Source organism: Pimephales promelas, chromosome 22 (genome assembly GCF_988280905.1).
Source record: "Pimephales promelas chromosome 22, fPimPro1.hap1.1, whole genome shotgun sequence".
NCBI lineage: Eukaryota > Metazoa > Chordata > Actinopteri > Cypriniformes > Leuciscidae > Pimephales > Pimephales promelas.
In genome coordinates, this window is record NC_142790.1 from 18,411,893 (window position 1) to 18,436,402 (window position 24,510).

Genomic DNA, 24,510 nt, shown 5'->3' on the forward strand with positions numbered 1-24,510 from the left:
TTCCCAACCCTGTACCTGCAGGCACACCAATACTTCGCATTTTTGTAATCTTCCCAATCAAACACACCTAATTCAACTCTTCAGCTCATTATTAGAGAAGCCAAGACCAGAAATAGATGAGTCAGATAAAGTCCCGAGTATAGGCTTCTTTATTTTCTGCTCTCCGTTCCGACTCACACACAGTTGAGCAAGCAAGCCTTTTCAAAGTATACTCTTTCGGCTATGAGGGCGGAAAACACGTTCAGGGCGTGCTCACTACATGGACTATGTAGTGAGCATACAAAATAAATAAATTGAAATAAAACAATTGAAAATAAATTGAAATTGAATTGACTTGACATGCACTATGTTGCACAAAAAATTGGGCTGTGCGGATGTCCGTGGACCCTCCTAAGGGCGGACTGGCCATCTGGAGCACCGGGGAAGACCATTACAGTGGTGGCTCAGGGGTTTTCCCTGAGGGGTAACCCATTCAGTATGGTTAAGGTTATGTGCATAATGCCTTCGTACTTCGTACCTTGTTAGGCCCCGGGGTTAGGGGCATCCTGTCATTGGAAAAAAGTAACAACAGAGATTATCTTAAACCCTAGAGTTCCCTCCACAAGGAATATGAACGCTTTGAAGTGGAGAGTTTTCACTTCATGGTGCAGAGAAAACTAGTTGGTGCCCAGTTTCTTCAGTGCTATTGTTCCTTCTGAAGTTTCTGGGTTTGTGCCTGAAGTGCCAACTAATGTACGTAGCACGGTCCACACACAGTTTTTCAGGCCTTCTTTCCTCCTCTCTTTTGTTGTAGGTGGACTAAAGAGGCTTCACTTACTTTACCCTGAGAGGGCTTTGAAGGCATGTACTCAGATCTTCCCAGTGGAGGAAGTCTGAGCAGCTACTGGAATGCTTCAGGTCACACAAGAAGAGGTCCATTGTTCGCCGTCTCAAGATTGGGCTAGTTGCACACGTGCTTCAGACGGCAGTCACACAGAGTCGTTCCCCAAAGTGAAGTCATGGTTACATGTAGCCTGAGATATTTTGCTTGGTAACAAGCAAAGATTTATAGTTTATTTGGAACTATATTCTTTGGTGGAGTAGAAATATCTACTAAATGACAGGACAGAAAGGTAAGTCTATTTCAGTGGTGTCAAACTCAGTTCCTGGAGGGCCACAAGCAAAGTTTAGCTCCAACTTTAATTAAGCAAACCTAATCCAGCTAATCAAGGTCTTCAGGATTACTAGAAACTTCCATACAGGTGTTTTGAAGCTGGTTGTATGCACTCTGCAGGACAGCGGGCCTCCAGGAGCAGAATCTGACAGATTTGCTCTGTATCAACTGTTTGTTCATAGTTATACAGCTGCATAAAAGAAATATTACTGTTATGCTGTGGTACTGAATATCTGATATTTCTTGTGTGATATTGCAAGGATGAGTTATAGACTGGGCCAATGGGGTAAGAGCCGACCCCACTGTGTTTATTTCTCACATTGGTAAAGTTATTTATCATTACCGGTGCTTGGAATTTAGGCCTTACATATAAAAAAATATAATCCATTCTTGGAGGTTGGAGGCAGCCTGTTGGTGATTGTGTTGGACTTAGCAGGAATGATTTTACATAATTACATCATGATAAAAACAGTTTTAATAATCTACCTGTTGGTAAAACAAACAATACGATGCAAAGGTCTGTGTACAAATGGAAATAAATCTCAAATGCCAACTTGCAAGACACTTTAAATAAGGATATTTTCAATATTTGAAATAAATACAAAATCCAAAACTTGATAGTACTTAATAATAAAAATGTAAACATTGCCCCTGTAAGTACAGTTAATTATAAGGTAAATTTACGTTGATAAGAATTTCCAAAACATTAATGTATTCTTGCCTGGCTCATTTGAGAGTTTGAATTCCCTTCCTTTACTGTTTCATTTCAAAACAAAATCAAAGCTGTCTTTTAGCTGCAGTGAAACATGCCTGCAGCTGCTGCACACAACATCTACACTAAAATAAACCCATTGTAAGGTACAATATGCATTATTTAAATTCTTTGGGCATTACTGTTATTTTGAAGCTTGTCTGTATAGCAAGTGCTCACTGTACTTGCCTCTTAGGTAAAACCCACTTTCTAGGAAATTATTTAATTCACAATTCAAGTGCTTGTATTTCTTTACTGTTTACATTTATACCATTTTGTTTAATATAGTATGAAAGCTTGCAACCATGGAATACATTTTTGGAATAAAAAAGGTAATTGCGACTTTTTATCTCACAATTCTGACTTCTGAAAGTCACTTGAGTTGACTGAAGGTCAGAATTGTGAGTTTTAAACTTGGATTTGTTGGACAAACTCACAATTGTGTGTTTTTTCCATTGAGAGATAAGTCGTAATATACCTATTTTAAATTCCACATTGGAAACAAGCTTCCATATTGTAGAGCTTATAAAAGTAGTTTATAAAATAAATAAAATGTTTTGTAAAATGCATCGCTGTGGCTTATGGACTAAACTGTGAAATCGATGGAGAGAAGATATGAGACAAGTGTGAAAGTCAAGTACAAAGTTTCATTTGGTACATTTCTTCAGTAGTCCTGAGGCGATGGTCTTTATTGCTCTCATTGTCTCTGTACAGGTGGGATTAATCAGGGCTTCCGGCAACAAGAACCCATAGTAGCCCGTATCACGCAACTCAAAAGCAAAGGCATATGAGATCCCGTTCTTATAGGCCCAGTCTATTGAGCTTCCAGAACTCACATCTGAAAGAGAAAGACATTACATCACATCTGGAGGTTTGACCGTTGTTGATATAGAAATAGTCATGAGTCAGAAAACACATTGGCGTCTAACTCAGAGGGCATGCAGAGAGCTGATGGCTCATATGCAGTAGCTATATGTCATTGATTGAAGAAAAGACCCAATGCCTGACTTACAAAGCGTGGTGGAGGCAGGGCCGTATCTGTATCTCACTCCATAAGCTGAGTACAGAGCGCTCACTGCATTCTGTGCTGCTGATTCCTGAGGGAGAAGAGCAGAGGTTCAAGTATTCATCCAGTCAGTCATTAATGATGTTTGGTGTTGGTAAGTGTAGTCAAAAGATTGTGTGGGCTAACAGCCATCCAGTCGATTTATGAGGAAACCGCACTGAGGCGAACCCGAAAAATAATATCTCGACCATTCCAAATTCTAATGAGGAGTTTAATGTTTTGCCCCCTGGTAGAAGATATTGAGTTCTATCTTGTTAAAGGCTAAATCGCTTTAACAACTCCAGGGTGCAAATTATGGTTTTCAGTGAGTGATTACTACAGAATCTTATATAGAAAAGTGTGGAGGTATTATATAGTGTTTATAGTATATAATTATATAGTATAGGTCATTTAGTTCATCATGTGTATTTTAGTTGATTTGATAAAATGCAGTTTAAAGCAACCTGCTATAATTTTAGTTGCTCTGAAATTATTATTACTGTATGATCCCACAACCAAATGGACACATTCAAGATGACCTGAAGGCAGAAATCACTCACCACACAGTTGAAGTTTGGTATAGTGGCATATTTGTAGGAATACGGATAGAGGAGCATCTGAGCATAGGCGTGAATCGAGATGTAGGCCTTGACCCGTTTCCTGTGTTTGCGTAAAAACTTGGCAACAGCCTTGACCTCGGGTTCTGACTCAGGGAAGGGACCGCAGTATGTGTCATCACAGGGGTGCAGGGATGCACCCTGGTCTATCAGAAACAGCAAAGATAGCAGGTAACTTTATTTGCCTTTTCTGGCCCAAGGTTGCGGTCGTAAGTTCCTTCCCTTGTGATTTTGCTGCCTCATGATAATTCTACACTTATGTATTCTCTATTTTGGTGTCAGCTATTATATTAATCTAACAGTGAATTCATTTCCTTATGTATTGCCTAGGGAATTTCAAGTACAAGATAGTGTTTGATGTAAATATGTCATTCTGTTGACACATTTTTAATCTGTGTCTCAGACCTTTTCATGGTGTCTGTCTGCATGCTCTGGAATGCCTATTTATTTCCTATATGAACACACCAGGGCTCTTGAATTTGGAGCTCTTGATTCTTGAATATTAGGTAAAATAACTCACCACACCATTTGACTTTCCAATTTCGGTTGGCATCCACTCCCCGACAATGATACTTTGGAATCTTTGACCGTGTTTTCCGCCAAAAGCGATCCTATAAGAGAGAGAAACCACGGATATTTTCCTCAATTATGTCTGGCAGCTTTATAGAAAGGCAAGACATGATGCATGTTTAACAGCACAGAACTGCCAACAATTCTTTTCAGTAAGCTCAGCATACATCACTCAAGAGATGTTGAGATCTAGGCATATGTCAAACAGATAGTTACCGTCTTCCAGCTGTAATGGTAACCGTCTACGTTGAAGACAGGCATGATGTAAAAATTGAGCTGATTCATCAGTCGTCTCATGCTGGTGTCATGTTGATAGGAGTTCAGTGCCTGCGTTCAGATGTACAGACTTCAAGAGATGCAGTAAATGGGTTTCTTGTTTTCCCCATGAACAGATAACTTCAATACTGTGAGATACAGTGTGTGTATGTGTCTGTATATACATACTGTTTTCAGTATTCCATAATTACTATTTCAATGATGTCATATAAGATAAGACCCCATGCATTTTTAAATGAGTAGTTCAGTTCACTTTAAAAAAAAAAAAAAACTTTTGCTGATAATTTACTCACCCCCATGTCATCCAAGACGTCCACGTTTTTCTTTCTTCAGTCGAAAAGAAATTAAGGTTTATGATGAAAACATTCCAGGATTTTCTCCATATAATGGACTTCATTGGGAACCAAACGGTTCAAGGTCCAAAAGAGAGTTTCAGTGCAGCTTCAAAGGGCTTTAAACGACACCAGACGATGAATAAGGGTCTTATCTAGGACCCTTTGAGTCATGACTCGAAAAAAGATTTGTTAATTTTGATGTACAAGTTTGAACAGGAGAGTCACGAACGCTCATCACAGAACAGAGCAAAGCGAGCATTTGTGCTTATAAAACTTAAACTTTTGTATTTATTTTTTAAATGACAGATTGTTTTGCTAGATAAGACCCTTATTCATTGTCTGGTGTTGTTTAAAGCCCTTTGAAGCTGCACTGAAACTCTCATTTTGACCTTAAACCGTTTGGTTCCCATTGAAGTCCATTATATAGAGAACGTCCTGGAATGTTTTCATCAAAAACCTTAATTTCTTTTTGACAAAAGAAAGAAAGACATGGATATCTTGGATGACATGGGGATGAGTAAATTATTAGCAAACGTTTTTTTTAAAAAAAAGTGAACTACTTCTTTAAGTATGAGTGGCAAACATTTATCATCTTAAAAATAAAAATAACTATTTTTCATAAATTATTGTCTTAACTTTTGGTAGTCCAATCAAAAGTCATGATGCTTCTTCTGTTTAATTCATCGCGCTGAACATGGGAGGTCAGATGAGCGCATTGCATCTTGGGTACAGTATTTTAATATTATATAAAAATAAGTAGCATTTAAAAGGTTGCTTTATACTGCATTTTATCAAATGTGCACTATCATTCAGAAGCTTGAGTTAGTATTTTTTTAAACAAAATATTCAGCAAGCGTGCATTATGTATATTGATCAAAGTTGGCTGTTTAAATGCTGTTCTTTTTAACTTGTTTTATTCATCAAAGAATCCTCAATAAAATGCATCACAGTTTCCATAAAAATGTTATGCAGCTCTTTACTACATTGATACTAAAACTTAAATGTATCTTGAGCACAAAATCAGCATATTAGACTGATTTCTGAAGGATCATGTGACATGTGAAGTCAGGAGCAATGGTGGCTCTTGAAAATGATGGTAAAAAGCAATGGTAGAAGTAAGTTAGCATGCAGTTTTGAACATACAGAAGCTGCTTTGTCTGTACAATCTATACTGACAAGGATGATTCACTTACTTCATAATGAAAAGCTCCCTGTGGTCTTTTAATGTTACTTACATTGGTTTAATTTGGCAATGATGTAGTGTTAAGCTATGTGTTAAATCTAACAGCAGAGAGAGAAAAAACACAAATGTTAGAGGTTTGAAGAGAACTATAGAGGTTTAATAGCAGTGGTGGAATGTAACGAAGTACAAATACTTCGTTACTTTACTTAAGTACATTTTTCACGTATCTTTACTTTACTTAAGTACAATAAATAGTGCATACTTTTTACTTTTACTTCGTTACATTTTGCAGCAATTATTATACTTTCTACTCCACTACATTTCTACAACTTCTGTTACATTTTCGTTACATTTTCTGATCAGTTTTTCCCCTGCCAAAACGTAATCTGACCGTCCGTTCGTTGCACGTTTGTCTCACCAGTGACGTTTGGTTGCCATAGATACAGTATATCAACCCGGTCACACTAAATGCGTCTCACACGCAGTGTGTTTTTCATGCAACTCATACGCGAAAATTTGTTTTTACGTGCATAGGAAACACACCGTGTGTAATATATGTTTGGTTTGGTTAGGATTATGGCAAGCCAAGAGGTTCAGAATTACACCATAAATTAATCGCGTTTACTGCCAAACATAGTTATTAACATATAGTAAGGATAAGCATGATATTGCCTAATTGCAAGCTTGTTTCAGAAATGGTGACATTTTTTTCCCATCATTATTGAACATCATTCTAGGAGTAGGCTATTAGGTTGAATGAGTTAGAATTAAATGTTTTATTAATCATTAGAAAATAGACATTAAGATAATAAATTGTTATGCAAGTACTTTTACTTTTAATACTTAAAGTACATTTAAAATAAAGTACTTTTTACTTTTTACTTAAGTATGGTTGTCATTGTGTTACTTCTACTTTTACGAAAGTAAATATTTATCTGGGTATTTGTACTTTTACTTAAGTACTGAGATTCAGTACTTCCTCCACCACTGTTTAATAGCCTAATGTTCACTTCAGGGGCAGTCAGTTTTAGGTCTCTGTCATACAGTAGTTCTGCCTCATAGTGGTGTACTGAAGGTATAGCAACTCACTCTTTTTTTGATCTCTGTCCAATTCTATTTGTCTCGCTCAGTGTTAGCTGCTGATCTGAGAGCTGTTTATTTGTGTGGCACAGAGGCACTCTTTGATATTAGTTTATGAGATGAGCTCAGGGGAGGCTCTGGTGTATTATACAGATTAATTATAATAATAATAATTAATTATAAAGAAACAGACCCAGAATACACCAACTCACAAATAAAATAAATCAGATTCTTGACCGAAATTACTGCATAATTTAAACCTGAAACAAAACTTGAGTTGAGAAATGTTAATTCTTAAAAAGAATGAATGCTTCATGCTTATTTTTAAATAAGCAAATAATACAATTGTTAATTGTATACTATGCATAACCATTTTTTCGTTTTTGTTTGGTAGTGATTTTAATCTCAGCATGATTTTACGCACACATACCTCTTTAACAAACCATTGGCAGAAAGCTGGACCAATCCATTCTCTTGCATGCACTCCACAGTCTATCCACACCGCCTTCTTAAAGGGACGTGTTCTCTTTCCTAACTGACAGAAGAGGGGCAGAGAACACCGTCTAGCTAGCAAGTCAGAATGTGTGCGTGTTTTTAACAGAATGGCCATACATTTAGACATCTTCCCCTTCACCGTTTACCTGGAGCACATAGAGGGGTCTTCCCTCATAGGACTGACCAATAGAGAACAAGTCCACCAGGTGCGGGTTGGTCCGGTTCATCTCAAACATCCAACTCTGGATCTGTCGTAAAGGGTGAAAAGATTAACATGCAGCTTGCGTTCATGTAAAACTATGCAGCAGTAAGCAAAAAAACAAACATTAGGGTTTCTGTGCACATTTAAATTTGCAAGTCTGGCCTATTTCTATTACGTAGTGTCTGCAATCATTTCTAAATAATTTGTGGCTCATCCAGGTGTTGACACTTATTTTAATTGCTAAGGCAATAATGTATATATATTTAATGTTTAAAGAGTATTGAAACAAATTACTCATGGTTTCCCAAACCTGTTTTCCCCCCTGTGGAACACAAAATAATTTGAGTTTACTCATTTATGAATGAATGAATGAATAAACAAGTTCGTTCATACGTGAATGAATGAATGAACGAGTTATTTCGTACATGAATGAATGAGTGAATGAGTTAGTGAATTAATGAGTTAATGAATAGGAAATGTCCATCGATTAATTCTTTTTAAAGAGTAGAGGAATTATATCCTTAAAAGTGAATGTAATTCAGCCCTCGTCTGCTCTGAAGGGTTTCCAATCATCATCATGTCATAATAATAAATCACAGTTTACAGTGTAGTTGAAGTTGGCACTCGGTCTGAAGGAGAAGACCTGAGAGTAAAGGGCGGCACTGAAGAAAACCTCCTGAGATCTGTTTTTGCAAATGCACTTGTTAATCAAATGCCTGTGAAAATCAAGCATCTTTTCTGAGAAAGATAGAGTGGCAGATTGTAATATTAATAATAATCTCTGTCTACTTTATCTTACTACATAAAAATAACCATGTGTATTAACTTCCAACCATGCACTCACCTCTTCCAAAGGATGGTACACTTCATAGTCATACTGCAATTCCGATCTGCGCTTTCTTGAGGAACGGTATCCGGTCTGTTTCTCAATTTGAGTTTGGAGATTTGAAATGAGCACCCTGTGGAGACAGTGGGGTGCCAGGGAGGGGATGTTGAAAGTGTATCAAACCGTTTAATGGGAGTTCTCTTTCATAGGTTCACTCAACACTGCATAGCTTAAGACGCAGCTGAGATTTTGTTCTTACCCAATCCCTACCCCTAAACCTAACCCTAGGTTAATGGTAGGTGAATAACACTGATGTTTAAGTACTTCACCCTGTTTCTAAAGTCCCGTTCACACTGAGCACGATAACTATAAAGATAACGATATAACGACCGATAACAGTCTTTTTATTTCTAAGCACGAGCGCGCCCGCGCTGTGGTTTCAAAGTAGCGGAAATGAATGACCTGCTGCTGCTTTAGGTTACAAAAGAAAAACAGGCGCTTTTGGGTTCACGATATCCTCAAAAGACGAGCGGAGTTGAGAGCACATCTAAACAGTGAAGCTAGCAAGTGTAATATCTGACAGTGAATTTAGCTGACGAAGTCAATGATGGGTCTAGTCAACAGCTTTATGTACAATGCCTTTTTCACTGCAACTTCAGCAATGTTGTCAACCAACCAACAAAAGCTGAGTAGCAGGAGTTACCATTCTCTTTTTCCCGGACAAGTCTGGCCGTCGATGTCCGGGATTCAGCTTTTGATTTTTGGCTAGAATAGGAATGCCACAATTTATCTTAATGACCTGTCAAACCACAGCAAACATGGATGGAGTTTTTTATTTTTATTTGAGTAAAACCTATCCCATCACCCAGAATCCTCAGAGATATCTCTTCTGCCCGTAAATATGCTCAAATACATCAGGCATGAGAAGGAGAGAAGATATGAAAGAAAAAGTCTCCCAGGGGAAAGGGATGACAATGAAAGTGTTGCTGGCTCTAGCGCATGAGATAAGCTCAATTGTTCCCGTTGATCTGGATGATTGATGGGGCAAGGTTGAAAGAGTACATTGAATCATGCTTTGGTTTCTGGGTACGTCAGCACATGGAAATCAAAGTCAGAAGGATTTGAGTAGATAACTCTAACGCATCTCCCCCAGAAACCAATGTTTGTCCCACAGGAGAATGAGAGAGAAATTCACACTCTAATGACCAAAAGGAGAAGGAGGAAACTCACTCATAGTTGATGTGAGCTTGGTAAAGATGTCTTCTCAGCCATTGCGTCTTGTTCCGTCCCACATGAATGTCTACTGGGCTGTTTTCTCGAATCAGAGATGCGCTGTTGGGCTGCCAAAGGTCCACCTGCAGAACATCACTGAGATCAGTCAAGCAGGAATGTTCCTAGCGGCTTAAGTGACAAATCTTTCAACATTTACTCGCCCTCATGTTGTTCCAAACCTGCATGACTTTCTTTCTTCCATGGAAATATCTCTCTCAAACATCACTGTCATTGTCAAATGACAATCCCAATGGTTTACATGGTTTACAGATTGCAAGATTGGGTGGCATTGATATCAAATAACATTAGTTTTCATGCATTTCATAACTGGTCATGAACCATCAAACATTCAGTTTGTGAAAATGCGAATGAAATCTGAGAGTTTTGGTGGAGGGCAAGTTAAAGTTTAAGTAACTGTCTTCAATGTTTCTGCTAAAATAACAATATTGACAATAGATGTAAAATGAATGCAAACAACAGCTTAATCGGGTAAGAATTTAAGAAATGCTATCTCTTGGGTTTTGATTGCAAATTTGGTGTTTCGGGAAATGTGAACACTTAGAGACATTATTGAGATTGCTTGTGAAACTTTAGGAGGCATATTTGACATTATACTGGTGCATTTTGCACCTGAGAAGCTGGAGACGTCTCACATGACCCTTCGCTAAACCACGTCCGAAAACCTGGCCAATCATGGTTTAGCAACCGTAACTAGGGAGGGCAGGGCTTAGCGAAGGGTCAATTTACTCTCCATTTAATCTCAGAAGAAATTAAGATATTTAAGAGATCTCAACATGTTTTTGTTTAACAAACCGATATAAGAACAATGTGAACATAAGAACATGGTCATGACATTATATATGTTCCATTTAGCTAAACATTTTTTTTTTTCATGGACACTAACTAAATCCAAAAACAAACCAAAATAAACAAAGCAATCAGGTTCTTGTAATTCAAGCAGTTTATCATATGTTGTTAGATCTTTAAACCAGAGTTGAGATGAGTGATACAGAAGATCTGTAGATCAGAGACTTGCTGATTCAGTCCATTCACAGAGTTTGAATCATGCAAGCGCTTCAGCGAGCCAACATGATCCCAGTGTTTGATTGAAATTATCTATTTCTGTGTGGATCCTCAAAACCACTTTAGATTGCCAACATATGCCTGAGCCTTTGTAGGAGCCCATACCAGTCCCTGAAGCATAACCTCAGATTTTGATCATCAGCCTCCTCTGTGCGGCTGCCAAGTCAATACGCTCTTGACTGAAAATTGGTGCACTAAAAACAGTTCTGAAAATGTGCCATACAATATGTATTTGCATGTTAAATAAAACCCTTTAAGTGATAGCTCTTGGTTAAAAGCAAGAATATCCGTCATAAAATAGGTCCACTCAGAGCTGGTTACTGTACGTGCAGGCAGAAAAACTCCTCACCGCCGTGCTGCATTCCTAACAAATGATCACAAACCTGGCAGCTGAAACAGATTCGACACATTTGTTTTGATGGTTTGTGGCTGATCGTACCATGGTATGATCTTGAAACAGATTTCACTTGCACAAAGAAAGCATGAGATTGAGATGATGAACATGTCCTCTAAAAAAAGCAGGTGGTAAAAAAAAAAAGAACACCTAACTATACAAACATTAGGAATGCTAGTGATTGTATTGCTTGTTCGCATGGCTTTTTAGGCCATTTCTGTTGTAGTTTTGGGGGGATATCTGTGGAATGGATTTCTGTATTTGGTTGCGTTCCAGTGTATTTGCAGCACATGATTTTGAATGATTTGGCATCCTTCTTAAAAAGTCATTCTACATCATGATTGACCTTTTTCTGCTCTCAACTGCAAATTCCAATGGAAACAGAATAAGTCAATTTTGATTTTAAATTCTGTCGTTTATGCATTGGAGCAAAATAGAGGCCTTTTGATAAGGGAGTGGGGGTGGTGTTGGCGCAGTGGATAAGACGCATGTCTTTGGTGTGAGAGACCCGGGTTCAAATCCACTGTGAGACACCAATGTGTCCCTGAGCAAGACACTTAACCGCTAGTTGCTCCAGCGGCGTGCGAACTCTGACATATAGCAATTGTAAGTCGCTTTGGATAAAAGTGTCAGCTAAATGAATAAATGTAAATGATAAAACTTGTACAGCATCATCGGTTCATGGAATGACAGGTTCACTTTTACAGCGTGTACTCGGACGCCGCTGATTAAGTGTCTTCTTTCTCCCTCTGTTTTTCTCTTGCTTTTGAGTGGTCCATTATTGGTTTGAGCTGTGACTGTAAAAAACTGCTCGGATCAGCTCCATCAGACAGGTAATCATCCTTACTGCTGGTCGAGTTAAAGGAGACGGAATGTTCCGTACACTGTGTTCTTTTTCAAGGGAAATCTTTTTTTTTTGCTTTGCCTCAGCTATGACAAAAAAGACATCTCATTTTGCATTCTGTGTTCGTGCATTTTGGGGGCAGAGCAATGAAGGGAGGGGTTTGTTTGGGCTGATTTAAAATATCAAGTGTTTCTCAGAAATGTCTTACTGCACCTTTAAATATGGTAAAATGAGAGTACTGCTGCAGGGGATGGGAATATGTTGAACTTGAGTGATGGCCTTTTTTATGCTAAAGGTTCTTTTGTGAGGGACTGCCTATAGAAAGGTAGATTTTGCATGATAAAGAACCATTTATACTGTGACAACACACAAATATGATGGTATTGTATTAAATTGTATAAAATAATTGGCTTTTGTTATTTATGGAAGTTTGCTGCTTCCACCACAGAAAAAAATAAATAAAAAAGGTAACTGCAACTTTTTATCTCACAATTCTGACTTTCTGATATAAACTCGCAATTACAAGTTATAAAATCAGAATTGTAAGATATAAACTCGAAATTCTGAGAAATAAAATGTCGCCATTATTTTTCGTTTGTTTTATTCCATGGCAGAAACAAGCTTGCATTGTTATTGTACTGAAGTCAAAAGAAAATTTTACTTTGACTTTTGTATATCTTTTTTTCATTAGAATAATGTTAAAAAATATAAACCTAGAGAGACTTCATTTAATTCTCAAAGATTTTTCCAATCAATGTCTATAATAAAAAATACAAATAAATTAATAATAATAAAAGACTATTTTAAGATTTTCTTTTTTTCTCTGCAGACCTCAACCCCTCTTGAGGCCCCCTGGACACCTGTTTGAAAAACCTCTGCCAAGAGGAAATCCAGCCAAGTAGCACACAAGCCTATCAATGACTAAATTGGTATAATAGTTTGCAGATGTAAGGATGATAAAATTGATGTAATACTGATACATTGAATGGGTTGATGCAAATTAAATGATACTTAATATTGTTCATAAAAAGGGGCAAGTTAATAATCTTTATTTTATATCTTAAGGTTAAAAAGTTAAAATGTTTAAGTCATTACATTGCTGCACTGTTTGATTAAGAAATATTTAATTTGAAGAAACATTAATTTCTTTATAAAACAAACAGGATAAAGAAAAACATATGATCAGTAGATCAGATGGGTAAATATCATATCCATACTTGTAAATGGAAAAAATGTAAGCCCTCCTTTAATATATTTCTATGTGATTTTACTCAAATGTTTCAGAGCTTCAAATATTTCAAAAAACGTAATAGAAAGTTTGAAACCTTATGTCACTCTTTATCAAAATATTTACTTTTTTAGTATTTTAATTCCTTTCATGTATACTGGCTATGTGATTGTTTTGACCCTTGACCCTTGCTCCTTTTTTTTTTCTTGTTCTTCTTCTTTCTAAATCCATACTCTGTATTGATCTAAATGGAAGTGTCTTACAGTTTTTGTATGTTCCCTGTCTTGTTCTGTACATAATGCAAAAAAAAAAAAAAAAAAAAAAAAAAGAGAGAAAAAAAAAAGATCAGTAGATCAGTGATCCATTGCTTTGTGAGTAAAGGAGGCCAAAGAGCTTAATAGGATAAAAGACGATATGTGTTTAAAATGCTGTCTTATTTAACTTCTATAACATTTTTGGGTAATGCACTTTAATTTACAATATGCAGTGTTTGGTTGTTTCACTTTCTTTTTGCTGTAAATTTAAGTTCCAATTTGTGATCGGAGGATCTGTTAACGATTGCTAATGCCTTGTTCAGCCTGTGTACTACGTGCGGCTTGGGCTTTTGACTGAATCCACATCGTGTCCGTGTCATGTTTTTCTTTCCTCCTTTTTAACAGGTAAGAAAGTGGGCTGTAATATGTTTGAACGTTTATATATGTGTTTAATACCATAAGAAACATGCAGGGAGTACATTTTGTGATTATAGTATTTATATATTATGCACATTTAGCAGGCTAACCGTGAAGTGTTGCTCCAGTGTTGTCTGTATGCTAGCTATGTCACGTGGGCCGAGATTAAAGCGTGGTGATAATGTAATAGCGCCGCCATTTTCTTTGTGTATTTGTTTTATATCGTAGAAAAAAGGTAAAAGTGTTATTGTTAAAGTTTATGCAAAATAGTGTTTAATGTGAAGAGGCAATATACTCTCTGTGTTAAGTGCAACGCTACTACTGAGGTTAAAATGTTTATTCTGAATGAATGACTATAAAACAGTAGTATTTAGCATTACATACTATTCTATATTGTGCTGTCTATATTTCCCAAGCAAATTCACAGGGTTGAGTTCAATCTCTTTGTTTAAATAGTCTTTTTAAAGTAGTCTTTTACTAATGTACTTTTTCAAGGTTATTTGCCAGTGTTGTTTTAAGATGCTGTAAAAATACTTGATACATTTTTGGGTAACTAACTTTAAAGGTTAATTCAGATATTTTGTGATATGGACTTATTACCGACCACCTGATGTTTTTCCTAATTGTGTAATTCTTAGTGGGACATTATTATGTCGTGTAAATAGAAAATTACATGGTTAATTGTGATACTGAGTAAACATGTATTATGCTGTTCATGGTAAATGCATTACAACATTGGACTTGACTGAAGCCACATCATGTCCGTGTCATGTTTTTCTATTTCCCTTTTTAACAGGGGCGCAACACAGACAGTTTCGTGTGAGTGCAGACCTGAAAACTTCTCTCTGTTAGTGCAGTGACCCCAAATTCATGAGCACTGTAAAGTTCAACATGGCTCAGTTTGAGTTATTCTGAGATCATTTTACACTTTGTATTGACATATTCCTTTAAAGAAGTAGTTCACTTTTGAAAAAACTTTTGCTGATAATTTACTCACCCCAATGTCATCCAAGATGTCCATGTCTTTCTTTCTTCAGTTGAAAAGAAATGAAGGTTTTTGATGAAAACATTCCAGCGTTTTTCTCCATATATGCACTTCAGTGGGAACCAAACGGTTCAAGGTCAAAAAGACACTTTCAGTACAAACTGCAAACTGTTCAAAGCTTTAAACGACACCAGATGATGAATAAGGGTCTTATCAAGCTCTGTATGTACTGCAATGCGCGTTCGTGACTCTCCTGTTCGAACTCGTTCATCAAAATGAACAAATCTTTTTCCGGGTCATTTGGTTCATTCAACGAAAGAATTGACTCGGAAAAAGATTCGTTCAATTTGATGAACAAGTTCGTCAACAGATATTGATGATGTCACTTTAAGACAGACAGCAGAAATGTCCCAAGTTTCCTCAAACGCTTATAGAGACAATCCTGAGTGGTGACATTAAAGGTATAGTGAAACAAGTCCATTTTATGCTTTGTAAGAGCCTCCAAAAAATATGTCACATGAGAAAAACACCTACTAATGAAATATTTGTGATGTATGTTGCTTGCACAAACATTTAGTCCAAATATACAGCTAATTTCAATGGCTTGTCAACAGACAGACTAGCTAACAAGCCTAGCAAAGAATGGCTACTGATGATGTTCAATATAGTGGACCATATTTGTCACTGGAGCTTGGGTTTGCTGTTTGTACAGTATATGGCTGCCTGTTTAGAAGTATATTTCTGAAGGAAATGGTGGCAAGGGAACTCTTGTCTGACTCTTAAAAGAAGCTGAGGATGAGATTGTCAGAGTGGTGGTGGTGCAAAACAAAACAAAAAAAACGATAAGGACTGTAGCCCTGATAAACTAAAAAATGTTTACCCAGTATAAAAGACAATGTTTTTTATTTAAAAAAAATAGACATTATTTGCCATGATTCATGTAAGTCATGCAACTCATCTTCTATACATTGTCAAAATTATTTTCATTATTAGTTATCACAACTTTTTATCTTTTGTCAAATCAACTTAAATAATTAGTGTGGTTCGGATAACATAATACTGTAATAATATTACATTTCTATTGATTAAACCAAAGTTCACTGAATTAACTCACATTTCAATGAACTCAACATTAAGGCAACTTTTTAAGTTAAACCAACAATATTTTTTTACAGGGATATGGTTTGCTTTTGTTTGTCATGTTTAATGTTACAAGAGTTTTGTAGAAATAAGGCACTCACCGTCAGGTTTAGGAAAAGCTGTTTGACTGCTTGAACCTCTGTGTTGCTGCTGGGGATTATTCTGAATACTTGATCACTGCAGAAACAATGGATTGCAATTATTTTAAAGTATGCACTGGCACAGGAATCAAAATACAGAAACAAAACAGTCTTTTTTGACTGAGTAAATAATTGTATGGTTGTATAAACCCAATTAATTTATATTTCACCATGATTGTTTAATCAATATGCAAATGTTTAAGATTTTTTTTATCCCCCTGTAGTCAATAACTTTATCCCTCAAGCACTCGGTTTCAGTCAGTCTCATGTTAATCTTGAGTACCTATAGAGTAGTATTGCATCCTTCATATATCCAAAAAGTTTTTAGTTTTATATTTATTGAAGAAATATAGATTGTACCGAGTCTTTCCGGAAAAAAAAACGAGCGGGTGGAGGCGTGCCGTGTGGGCAGAGCTAAATAATCACGAGCGCGCGAAGCTTTTGCGTTTAGAGGTTTTTTTTTTTTTTATAGTCTATGGTTGAAAGCATCTGGAAGCTGTGACATCCCAAAACAAACCATGGCTTACAATCAGATTCAGCCATACATTTTTGAATCAGATCCCGAGGCTGAAATTGAAGATGAGCAGTGTCTCTATGTGGTGTGTACTGGAACTGTTTATATTTGCTTAGCGGTTTTTGTAAATGACTAATTTTCAATTTATGTCATCGTATTTCTTTTTTCTTTAAAGGTGTACATGTGGGAAGTGTAGTTTAATGCCAACTGAGGTGGGAGTTTTTTAAAAGAAGAAATGATTTGAACTTGAGCGCAGTGTTTTTAGAACACCATGTCATCCCTGAGTTAAACTGATAACATTTGTGTGTGTGTGTTTACTCGTGGTTTATGAGGACATGATTTGGTTTTACAATAAACAAACAGAAATCTAGAGTGGCCAGCTAAACAAATGTATTTAAAGACATTCTTGAACAAATCCATCGCTGCCGATGATTTCCCGTTGATGTGCGCGTTCTCACTCTCTTCTGGTTGACGTGTGCGCGGGCGCGCTTTTCTGAGAGAAATGCTAATCGAAAAAAACAACCCAGGAGGAAGATTCACTCAGAGGTGGCTGTGATTACAAGAGGTAAAAACGATATAAATACTGTTCGTTTTCTCACATAAACCACTTGTTTTGTGTCGTATGCCATCAATGTGTACTTAAATTTACCAGTCATTTAATCATGTTTAATTTGGACTTCTCTGTGCATGCTCTTTGAGGTGGTGACCATAGACCTGTATTATATGACTGACAGACAAGAACGGTTTGACCTAAAAATATCAAAATTGAAACTACTCCGGAAACAAAGACACCCATATCTTGAGGTAAGCTGAAACATACCAAAAATTAATTTCAAAGTGAACTATCCCTTAAAAGGTGCACTGTGTGTTTTTTAGCAGCATCTAGTGGTGAGGTTGAGAATTGCAACCAACAGAAGTTATGGTGACCGACAGGAAAAGATGTCGTCTGAGACAACAGACAGTTGCCAGTTAAAGGGTTAGTTCGGTATTTTACACTTAAAGCCCTTTTTTAAAGATAGTTTATGATGAAATAGAACGGTTAAGATTGAAATTTGGACAAATGGTTTTGTCCTGAGAATTTTAGGTTTCTGTGTTAGCACCTCGTTTTGTCCGACTCCACTGACTTAAGAACAGGTTTTCAAAACAGGTTATATCGTCGTTCTTACAAAAACGACGATAAAACCTGTTTTGAATTTTCTATTCAAATATCCGGAAGAAAATGTATAACAGTTTCTACAAAAATATTAAGCAGCACAACTGTTTTAAACATTGCTCAAAAATTCCCTGAAAATCACTGTATTTTAAAGAAAATTTGCAGTCAGTGTGAGTCTATGGGACTTTGTCGCCCATTATATTGTCCTACCGAGAGAAAATTGTAAGTCTGAGATAAACATTGGCACAACTATTCTGAACAAGCTGCATGATTTGGTGTTGTCATGTCATGCTGAAGTTAAATTGGGGATCGTTTGAATCCTTAAAGGGATAGTTCACTTTGAAAATAATTTTTGACGTGGTTGTGGTTACAAGAAGTAAAAATGATATAAATGCTGTTCTATTTGTTACAAACTGCTTGTTTTGTGTCTTAGGCCATCGATGTGTTGTCAACATTCACGAGTCATTAAATCATGTTTAATTTGGACTTCTCCGTGCATGCTCTTTGAGGTGAACTCTATAAATCTTCATTTTATGACAACAACAGTTTGACCGAAAAATATCAAAATTGAAAATACTGTGGAAACAAAGACACCTACACCTTGGATGCCCTTGAGGTAAGCTAAAACATATCAAAAATTAATTTCAAAGTGAACTATCCCTTTAAGTAAGTAGGTTATGTGTAATAGTACCAGTAATTGATGTTAAATTTTCCAAGAGTGACACAGCTAGCAGTTTTATTGAGCCAGCTAACACATAAAGGCATTTCTGGGGGTTATTTTCTCGCAAACGGTTCAAAAAACACCAAATATGAGCTCATTACATTACTGCTATTTTTAGGCTTTGAGTGACGCTGACGCTCCAGGTTACATTCTCCTTTTTTGAGGTGTAATTGTACAAAGCAGCTCCATTCCAGCTCTATCATTACACAAGAAAGCCACAAAAATGGTCTCTGTTCATCATCAAGGATGTCATCATCTCCCACAAATGGTAAGGGCAGAGGAAATTGTGCTTGACGCCACACCTGTAATGTCTTTGTGTGTGGTATTTCGTGTCTTGGATGGTATTTCCCTCAGAATCTTTATTGTGTGGTGTCATGCAATATCTGCGTGTGCTTTAAATAAATAATAAAAAAAAAACTCCTCAGCTGCAGGGTACAAGGTTCGTCATGCTCTCATTTATTTTGCTGACTATATAGGGCTCTTCTTGTGGCATTTTTTTCTCCAATTCGTTCTGTTTTAGTGTTTCTTGGTTCCTATTTCCTGACTTCGCCCCTGATATGGAAACATCTGAGACCTTCTCTGTCTGATGTCAGCTGTCGAGTCAATCACACATTGGTGTGTGAATGTGTGAGGAATGATGTTATTCCTCTTGGCTTCACACCCTCAGATACGTGAAGAGGTGTTGATTGTGCATTATATAGCCCAATGTAAAGCATCCATCTGATGGAATGGAGAAAAAAACAATGACTGACCATATACAGGACAGGAATTTATATCACCCTACTCAGTAAAAAAAATGCTAACTGATGAGACGTTAAAATTTTAACCTGGAGGAAAAAAATATTAGTAAGCAATACTTATTAGTTATGCTGATCAGACAACTAATTTATTATTTAGTTATTTACACTACTGTTCAAAAGTTTGAGTTTAGGTCATAGGTTTCTACAAAAATAGTAAGCAGAACAACGGTTAAGCACAATAATAATCAAATCAGCATATTAGAATGATTTCTGAAGGATCACGTGACACTGCAGTACTGCCATTTTTGCATATTTGCCATCACATGATGAATTTCAATTTTAAATATATTAAAACAGTTATTTTAAATTGTAAAATTCATATGTTTGTATAATATTCAAATGAATGCATTTGAATATTATACTGATCAAATGAATGCAGCCTTGGTAAGTATAAGATCATCCCACACAAAAACATCACAAAAAATCAGTCAAAACCATTCGAAAAATCACATTGGTTGAGATTGTCATATCTATTACATTTCTGATAACCGCAGCATGAAGTGTACTTTTCATTACTCTGTTTCTCTTTATGTTCTGATGGGCTATTCTCATTCTGATGGCATTCTGCAATTTCTAGCTAGTTTATAAAATGGTATATTCAATAACTGTTGGGGGTAACACATTACAAATAATTACAGGTTATGTAATCAGATTACCCTTTTCAATTATAACATGTTACTTTTAATTTACAAAAAACTATATCAGAGTTAGCCAACTTTTAGAAGTTACTCAAGACATTTTGTTGACTTATATTTTCACTGACACCTCTCCTGTCCCCATGTTGAGAGAAATCGTGAGTAAGTGCAGAGGCGTTGTGTGTGTAAACATGATGATGCTTATAGTTAGTTCTAGACTCAATGGGTCTCATTCATGAAACACGACCAGAACGAATTTGTGTGTAAATCGTGTGTAAAGTGGTTCTGGCGTAAATTTTCGGATTCATTAAAATGTTCGTATTTTACAAATGTTAGTTGGTACGCAAGAAATCTGCACCTGCTCCCAGCCACGCGTAAATGTTGCGCTTAACATCCGAACGATTTGCTCATTAATAAGACTGCATTTTAATTCACCTTAATCGGGTACATATTTAAACAGAATTAAAAAAAAATATTTTATATAGTAATTGCATACGGTTTTTCTTTTTACTTTTATAATGAGAGCCAGTAATAGCAGATCTGGTGATCGATGGCTGTCCTTCTCCAGTTTGAGTCCGATTTTTCCAAAGTGAACTAATCGTTTTTTGCTTTCAAGCTTAATGTTGAACCATTTTCTTACTTCTGGGACAGTTCGATTAACAGATGAAACTCCATTAACTACATCTGTAATATGCTGCCAAGCTTTTTCAGGACCTGATACACCACTCTTGAAAATAAAATGTGGCATTTTGAATGAACTTATGATAATAAAACTTCAATTTCTGCATCCGAGAAATCTTTCTTTTTCATTCGCATTATTATATGCATATAGATGTCAGTCGGATATAATGGGCCTGATTTATGGTATTGAGAATGAACGTGCACGCGCATCCCATTTACGACTGGTTGGAATTCATTAACACACAAACACACACACACACACACACACACATTTCACTAGCCTATCACATCTGACGTTTACGAAGTATTTGTGAATCAGGAGAAGAGTTTTCGGGAAGGTCTCTTTACGCGCAAATCACGCATATTTACTCGTATGAATGAGACCCAATGTGAGCATTCATTTACTCATGTCACTTGCACAAAAATAGATTCAGTATTCCCCAAAATGAATAAAAACTGAAATACTCAGTATTTTTATAAAAAGTAACAATTTGTTACTTTTTTAGTAACAATTAGTTACTTTTTTAGGGTGGAATTTTCCCCAAAACTGTCAACTGTTCACTAAAAGGCCTACTTTTCCATGACTTTTTAAAGGTGCATTGCACAACATTTCATGTTAACAATACCCGTTTTTTCAAACCCATACAAGCTTAAACAATTGCCTGATGGGCTGAATGAGCCCTTCTCTAATCACGGCGATTGCCTCTATATAATCATGTCCAGTAAAATAAATAAAGAAAGAGGGATTCGGGACGCAATTTGACACCGGGTGTGACGTCATGCGCTCACCTATGTCTGGCAGGTTTGTGTATTCGCTGTCATTCTCCTTTTCAGCGAAGACAACTTGAGCGACAAAACTTTAGTCAGCTTTCGACAAAAGTAGAAGATGGATTCAAAGAGACCGGCTTGTAGCTCATTCCAAATACTTCTGGTTGCAGTTTCACTTTTGGCCAGAGGGGGCATAGTTCTACAAAAACTCAGAGACTTGTGCAATGCACCTTTAAAACTGAATTCATTTTAACAAAATCAGTTTGGGTGTTGCAAAAAGCTGCAGTTCGGCATTTTTCCTCTTTGTCGCTATCTCTGTTTGAAATCTGCAATTGCAGTCATTCACGGAATCAACGACGAAATGACTCAATATAGTCTACTAGCCGAGACTCCTTCTTTATATGTACAGATGTGACGTAATGATTCAATATAGCCTACTAGCCGAGACTCTTCTTTATATGTACAGATTTGATGTAATGACTCAATATAGTCTACTAGCCGAGACTCCTTCTTTATGTGTACAGATGTGACATAATGACTCAATATAGCCGACTAGCCGAGACTCCTTATATACGTGTACAGATGTGACGTAATGACTCAATATAGCCTACTCGCCGAGACTTATTTACGTAATGACTCAAAGACATGCTCGAATCTCCATGTGGAAAACCACCAGTACCACTGGAATTAAAAACATTACTACAAGCTTACCACTTTGAATCGAGCTAAGGAAAGCAGAAAGTCTTGAACACTGGCTGGTAATGTTACCACTTTAAATCGAGCTAAGGAAAGCAGAAAGTCTTGAACACTGGCTGGTAATGTTACCACTTTAAATCGAGCTAAGGAAAGCAGAAAGTCTTGAACACTGGCTGGTAATGTATTTTCTCAAATATGTATTTTGGATAATTTTTTACACCAAAAAAAGCTACGGACTTCAGCTTTAAGGCCTGGAAATCATTTTTAAAAGAAAAATTCTTAATATAGATATTCCATGACACTGGGAATACTATGAGATGGACTTTAGAATAGAGTGTTGGATGTAAAATGATCCAGTTCAAGAGTGACATTTCCACAATGAAAATCTAAAAAAAGAAAAAACGGTCTCAGTGGTGATAAGAGGTCAACCATAAGCATAAGTGCATGTATCTGACATAACATTAAATTTAAAGTTCACTTATGCCTACAGATCAAATAATACTTTCTAATAGGCTATCTCTGATATCAGATTATATCAAACCACCTGGTAATCTACCAAAAATAAACAAAAAAATCACACATAAAATGTTTCTTAAATTGTCATTTTTCTTCCATTGTGATCAAGTTCTTTGGACTTCGTGCATAGCCTTACCATAGACTGTAAAAATACCTGTCGAGAGCAACTGTCACTTAAAGAGTGCTTTCAACCTCAGCAAAGAAAAAAAACTTGGCAAGCTGAAACTGCTTTGTTTTTATAAATCCAGTGTTGACATAAGAAGAGACAGACTGATCTCTAGTCTTTATTTGCGGAGGCGCAGAGTGCACTTCGATGATTCAAAACTATTTTGCTAGCCTAACTGTTACTCCGCCTGGCTGGTCCCAACTCCCAACGCCCTGGATTCTCGCTAAATAATATGCAACCTGATTCATTTTAGCGAATCGGTTCATTATTTGGATGATTCTTTTTGAACCAACAGACTCGGACTCAACCTAAAGTCATTTTATGTAATCATCACAAACACATTTATTTAAAAACTATAATTTATCGCTAGGTGTTTAATTATGCTATGTAGGCTATTTTCTGTGTCTACGTGTGCGAATTACAAAATTCACGAACGTTCAACTGTTCAATAAGATTCATTCGCGCGCGCTTGCTATTTGGACGAGTGCTCACAACTGTAGTTTAAAAAACTTTGAATGAATGAAACACTTACCCGACATAACGGTTGTTGTAGAGATAAGAGTCAACAGTATAGAGCACGGTGCTGAAAATGATAACACATCCGAATAAAACCGTCCTGGACAAGTCTGTGATTGGCAATGCCATATTAAGGTAACGTTAGGCTATTTAACGTTATAGAAATAAACGGCGATTCTGCAGCAGTTAATCAGAGGCTGAGCTGTGCATGTGGATGCTGAATGGAAATCATCACAGGGCAAGGAACTGAGACTTTTCGGTTCTGTTTGTCCACTCCTGGGACGTTTTCTTGAGGTAGAGGTGTGAAATCAATCATGTGGGAATTCTGGTGGTATCCCGAGTCTTTTAAAGTGTTTTTGGAAGTGTGGTCACGTGACGTGGGGTGTCAGAGGGGTTGGCAACCGAATCCCTGCTTTGGAGGGAGATCAGTGGAAGTGCTCAAGTTTATATTAAGAGCGGAATTCTGCCTGGTCACGGTTGATGTCATGGATGTTGTGTTTTTTATTTGACTTTTTAAGCTAGGCTACACATAATTAACTAACTAGATTTTTTTTTAATTCAACACACACGCGCACACACGTTGTGTTTGCATGTTATATTAGGATTTTCCATAGACATAATGAGTCTCATTCTGTACAAACTCTATATTCTATCCTTTACACTAACCCTCGTTACTCCTAAACCTTCCCAATCACAAAACTTTCTGAATTTTTACATTAACATCAAAAATCATCACTTGATTTATCAGCTGTTTTCCTCATGGGCACGAAAAAATGTCACAAACGCATAGCCTACACATACACACAAACAGAGAGAGAGAGAGAGAGAGAGAGAGAGAGAGAGAGAGAGAGAGAGAGAGAGAGAGAGAGAGAGAGAGAGAGAAAGAAAGAGAGCATTCTGAATGGTTTTAGCGTGTACTGCAAATTACTTTGGTGAATGCTTACAAGTTGCTCCCAAGTTTCTATGAAATTCTGGACAATTGGTCTATCTCCTTCAATGTATGTCTGTGTGTTTTTCCCCCTGCTGGTTTTATAATCTGCCAGGCTAATTATAT

At 36.7% G+C, this 24,510-nt stretch overlaps 1 protein-coding gene across 2 annotated transcripts; it reads right to left on the reverse strand.

Annotated features, from left to right (window-relative positions):
- Positions 1-1,610: 1,610 nt before the first annotated feature.
- On the reverse strand, positions 1,611-23,831 carry cpa6 (carboxypeptidase A6). Of its 2 annotated transcripts, none has more exons than XM_089125655.1 (11): positions 23,473-23,831; positions 16,252-16,327; positions 9,764-9,888; positions 8,552-8,666; positions 7,652-7,753; positions 7,435-7,545; positions 4,353-4,463; positions 4,087-4,177; positions 3,510-3,712; positions 2,917-3,001; positions 1,611-2,742 (listed from the first exon to the last, which is right to left on the reverse strand). In XM_089125655.1, exons 1-11 carry the CDS (start codon positions 23,583-23,585, stop codon positions 2,552-2,554), a joined length of 1,323 nt encoding a protein of 440 aa, XP_088981781.1. In that variant the 5' UTR covers positions 23,586-23,831; the 3' UTR covers positions 1,611-2,551. The 2 variants fall into 2 exon arrangements, with proteins under 2 accessions (XP_088981781.1, XP_039522762.2); XM_039666828.2 differs by having other exon boundaries at positions 7,441-7,545; positions 23,473-23,829.
- Between the last annotated feature and the right edge of the window lie 679 nt (positions 23,832-24,510).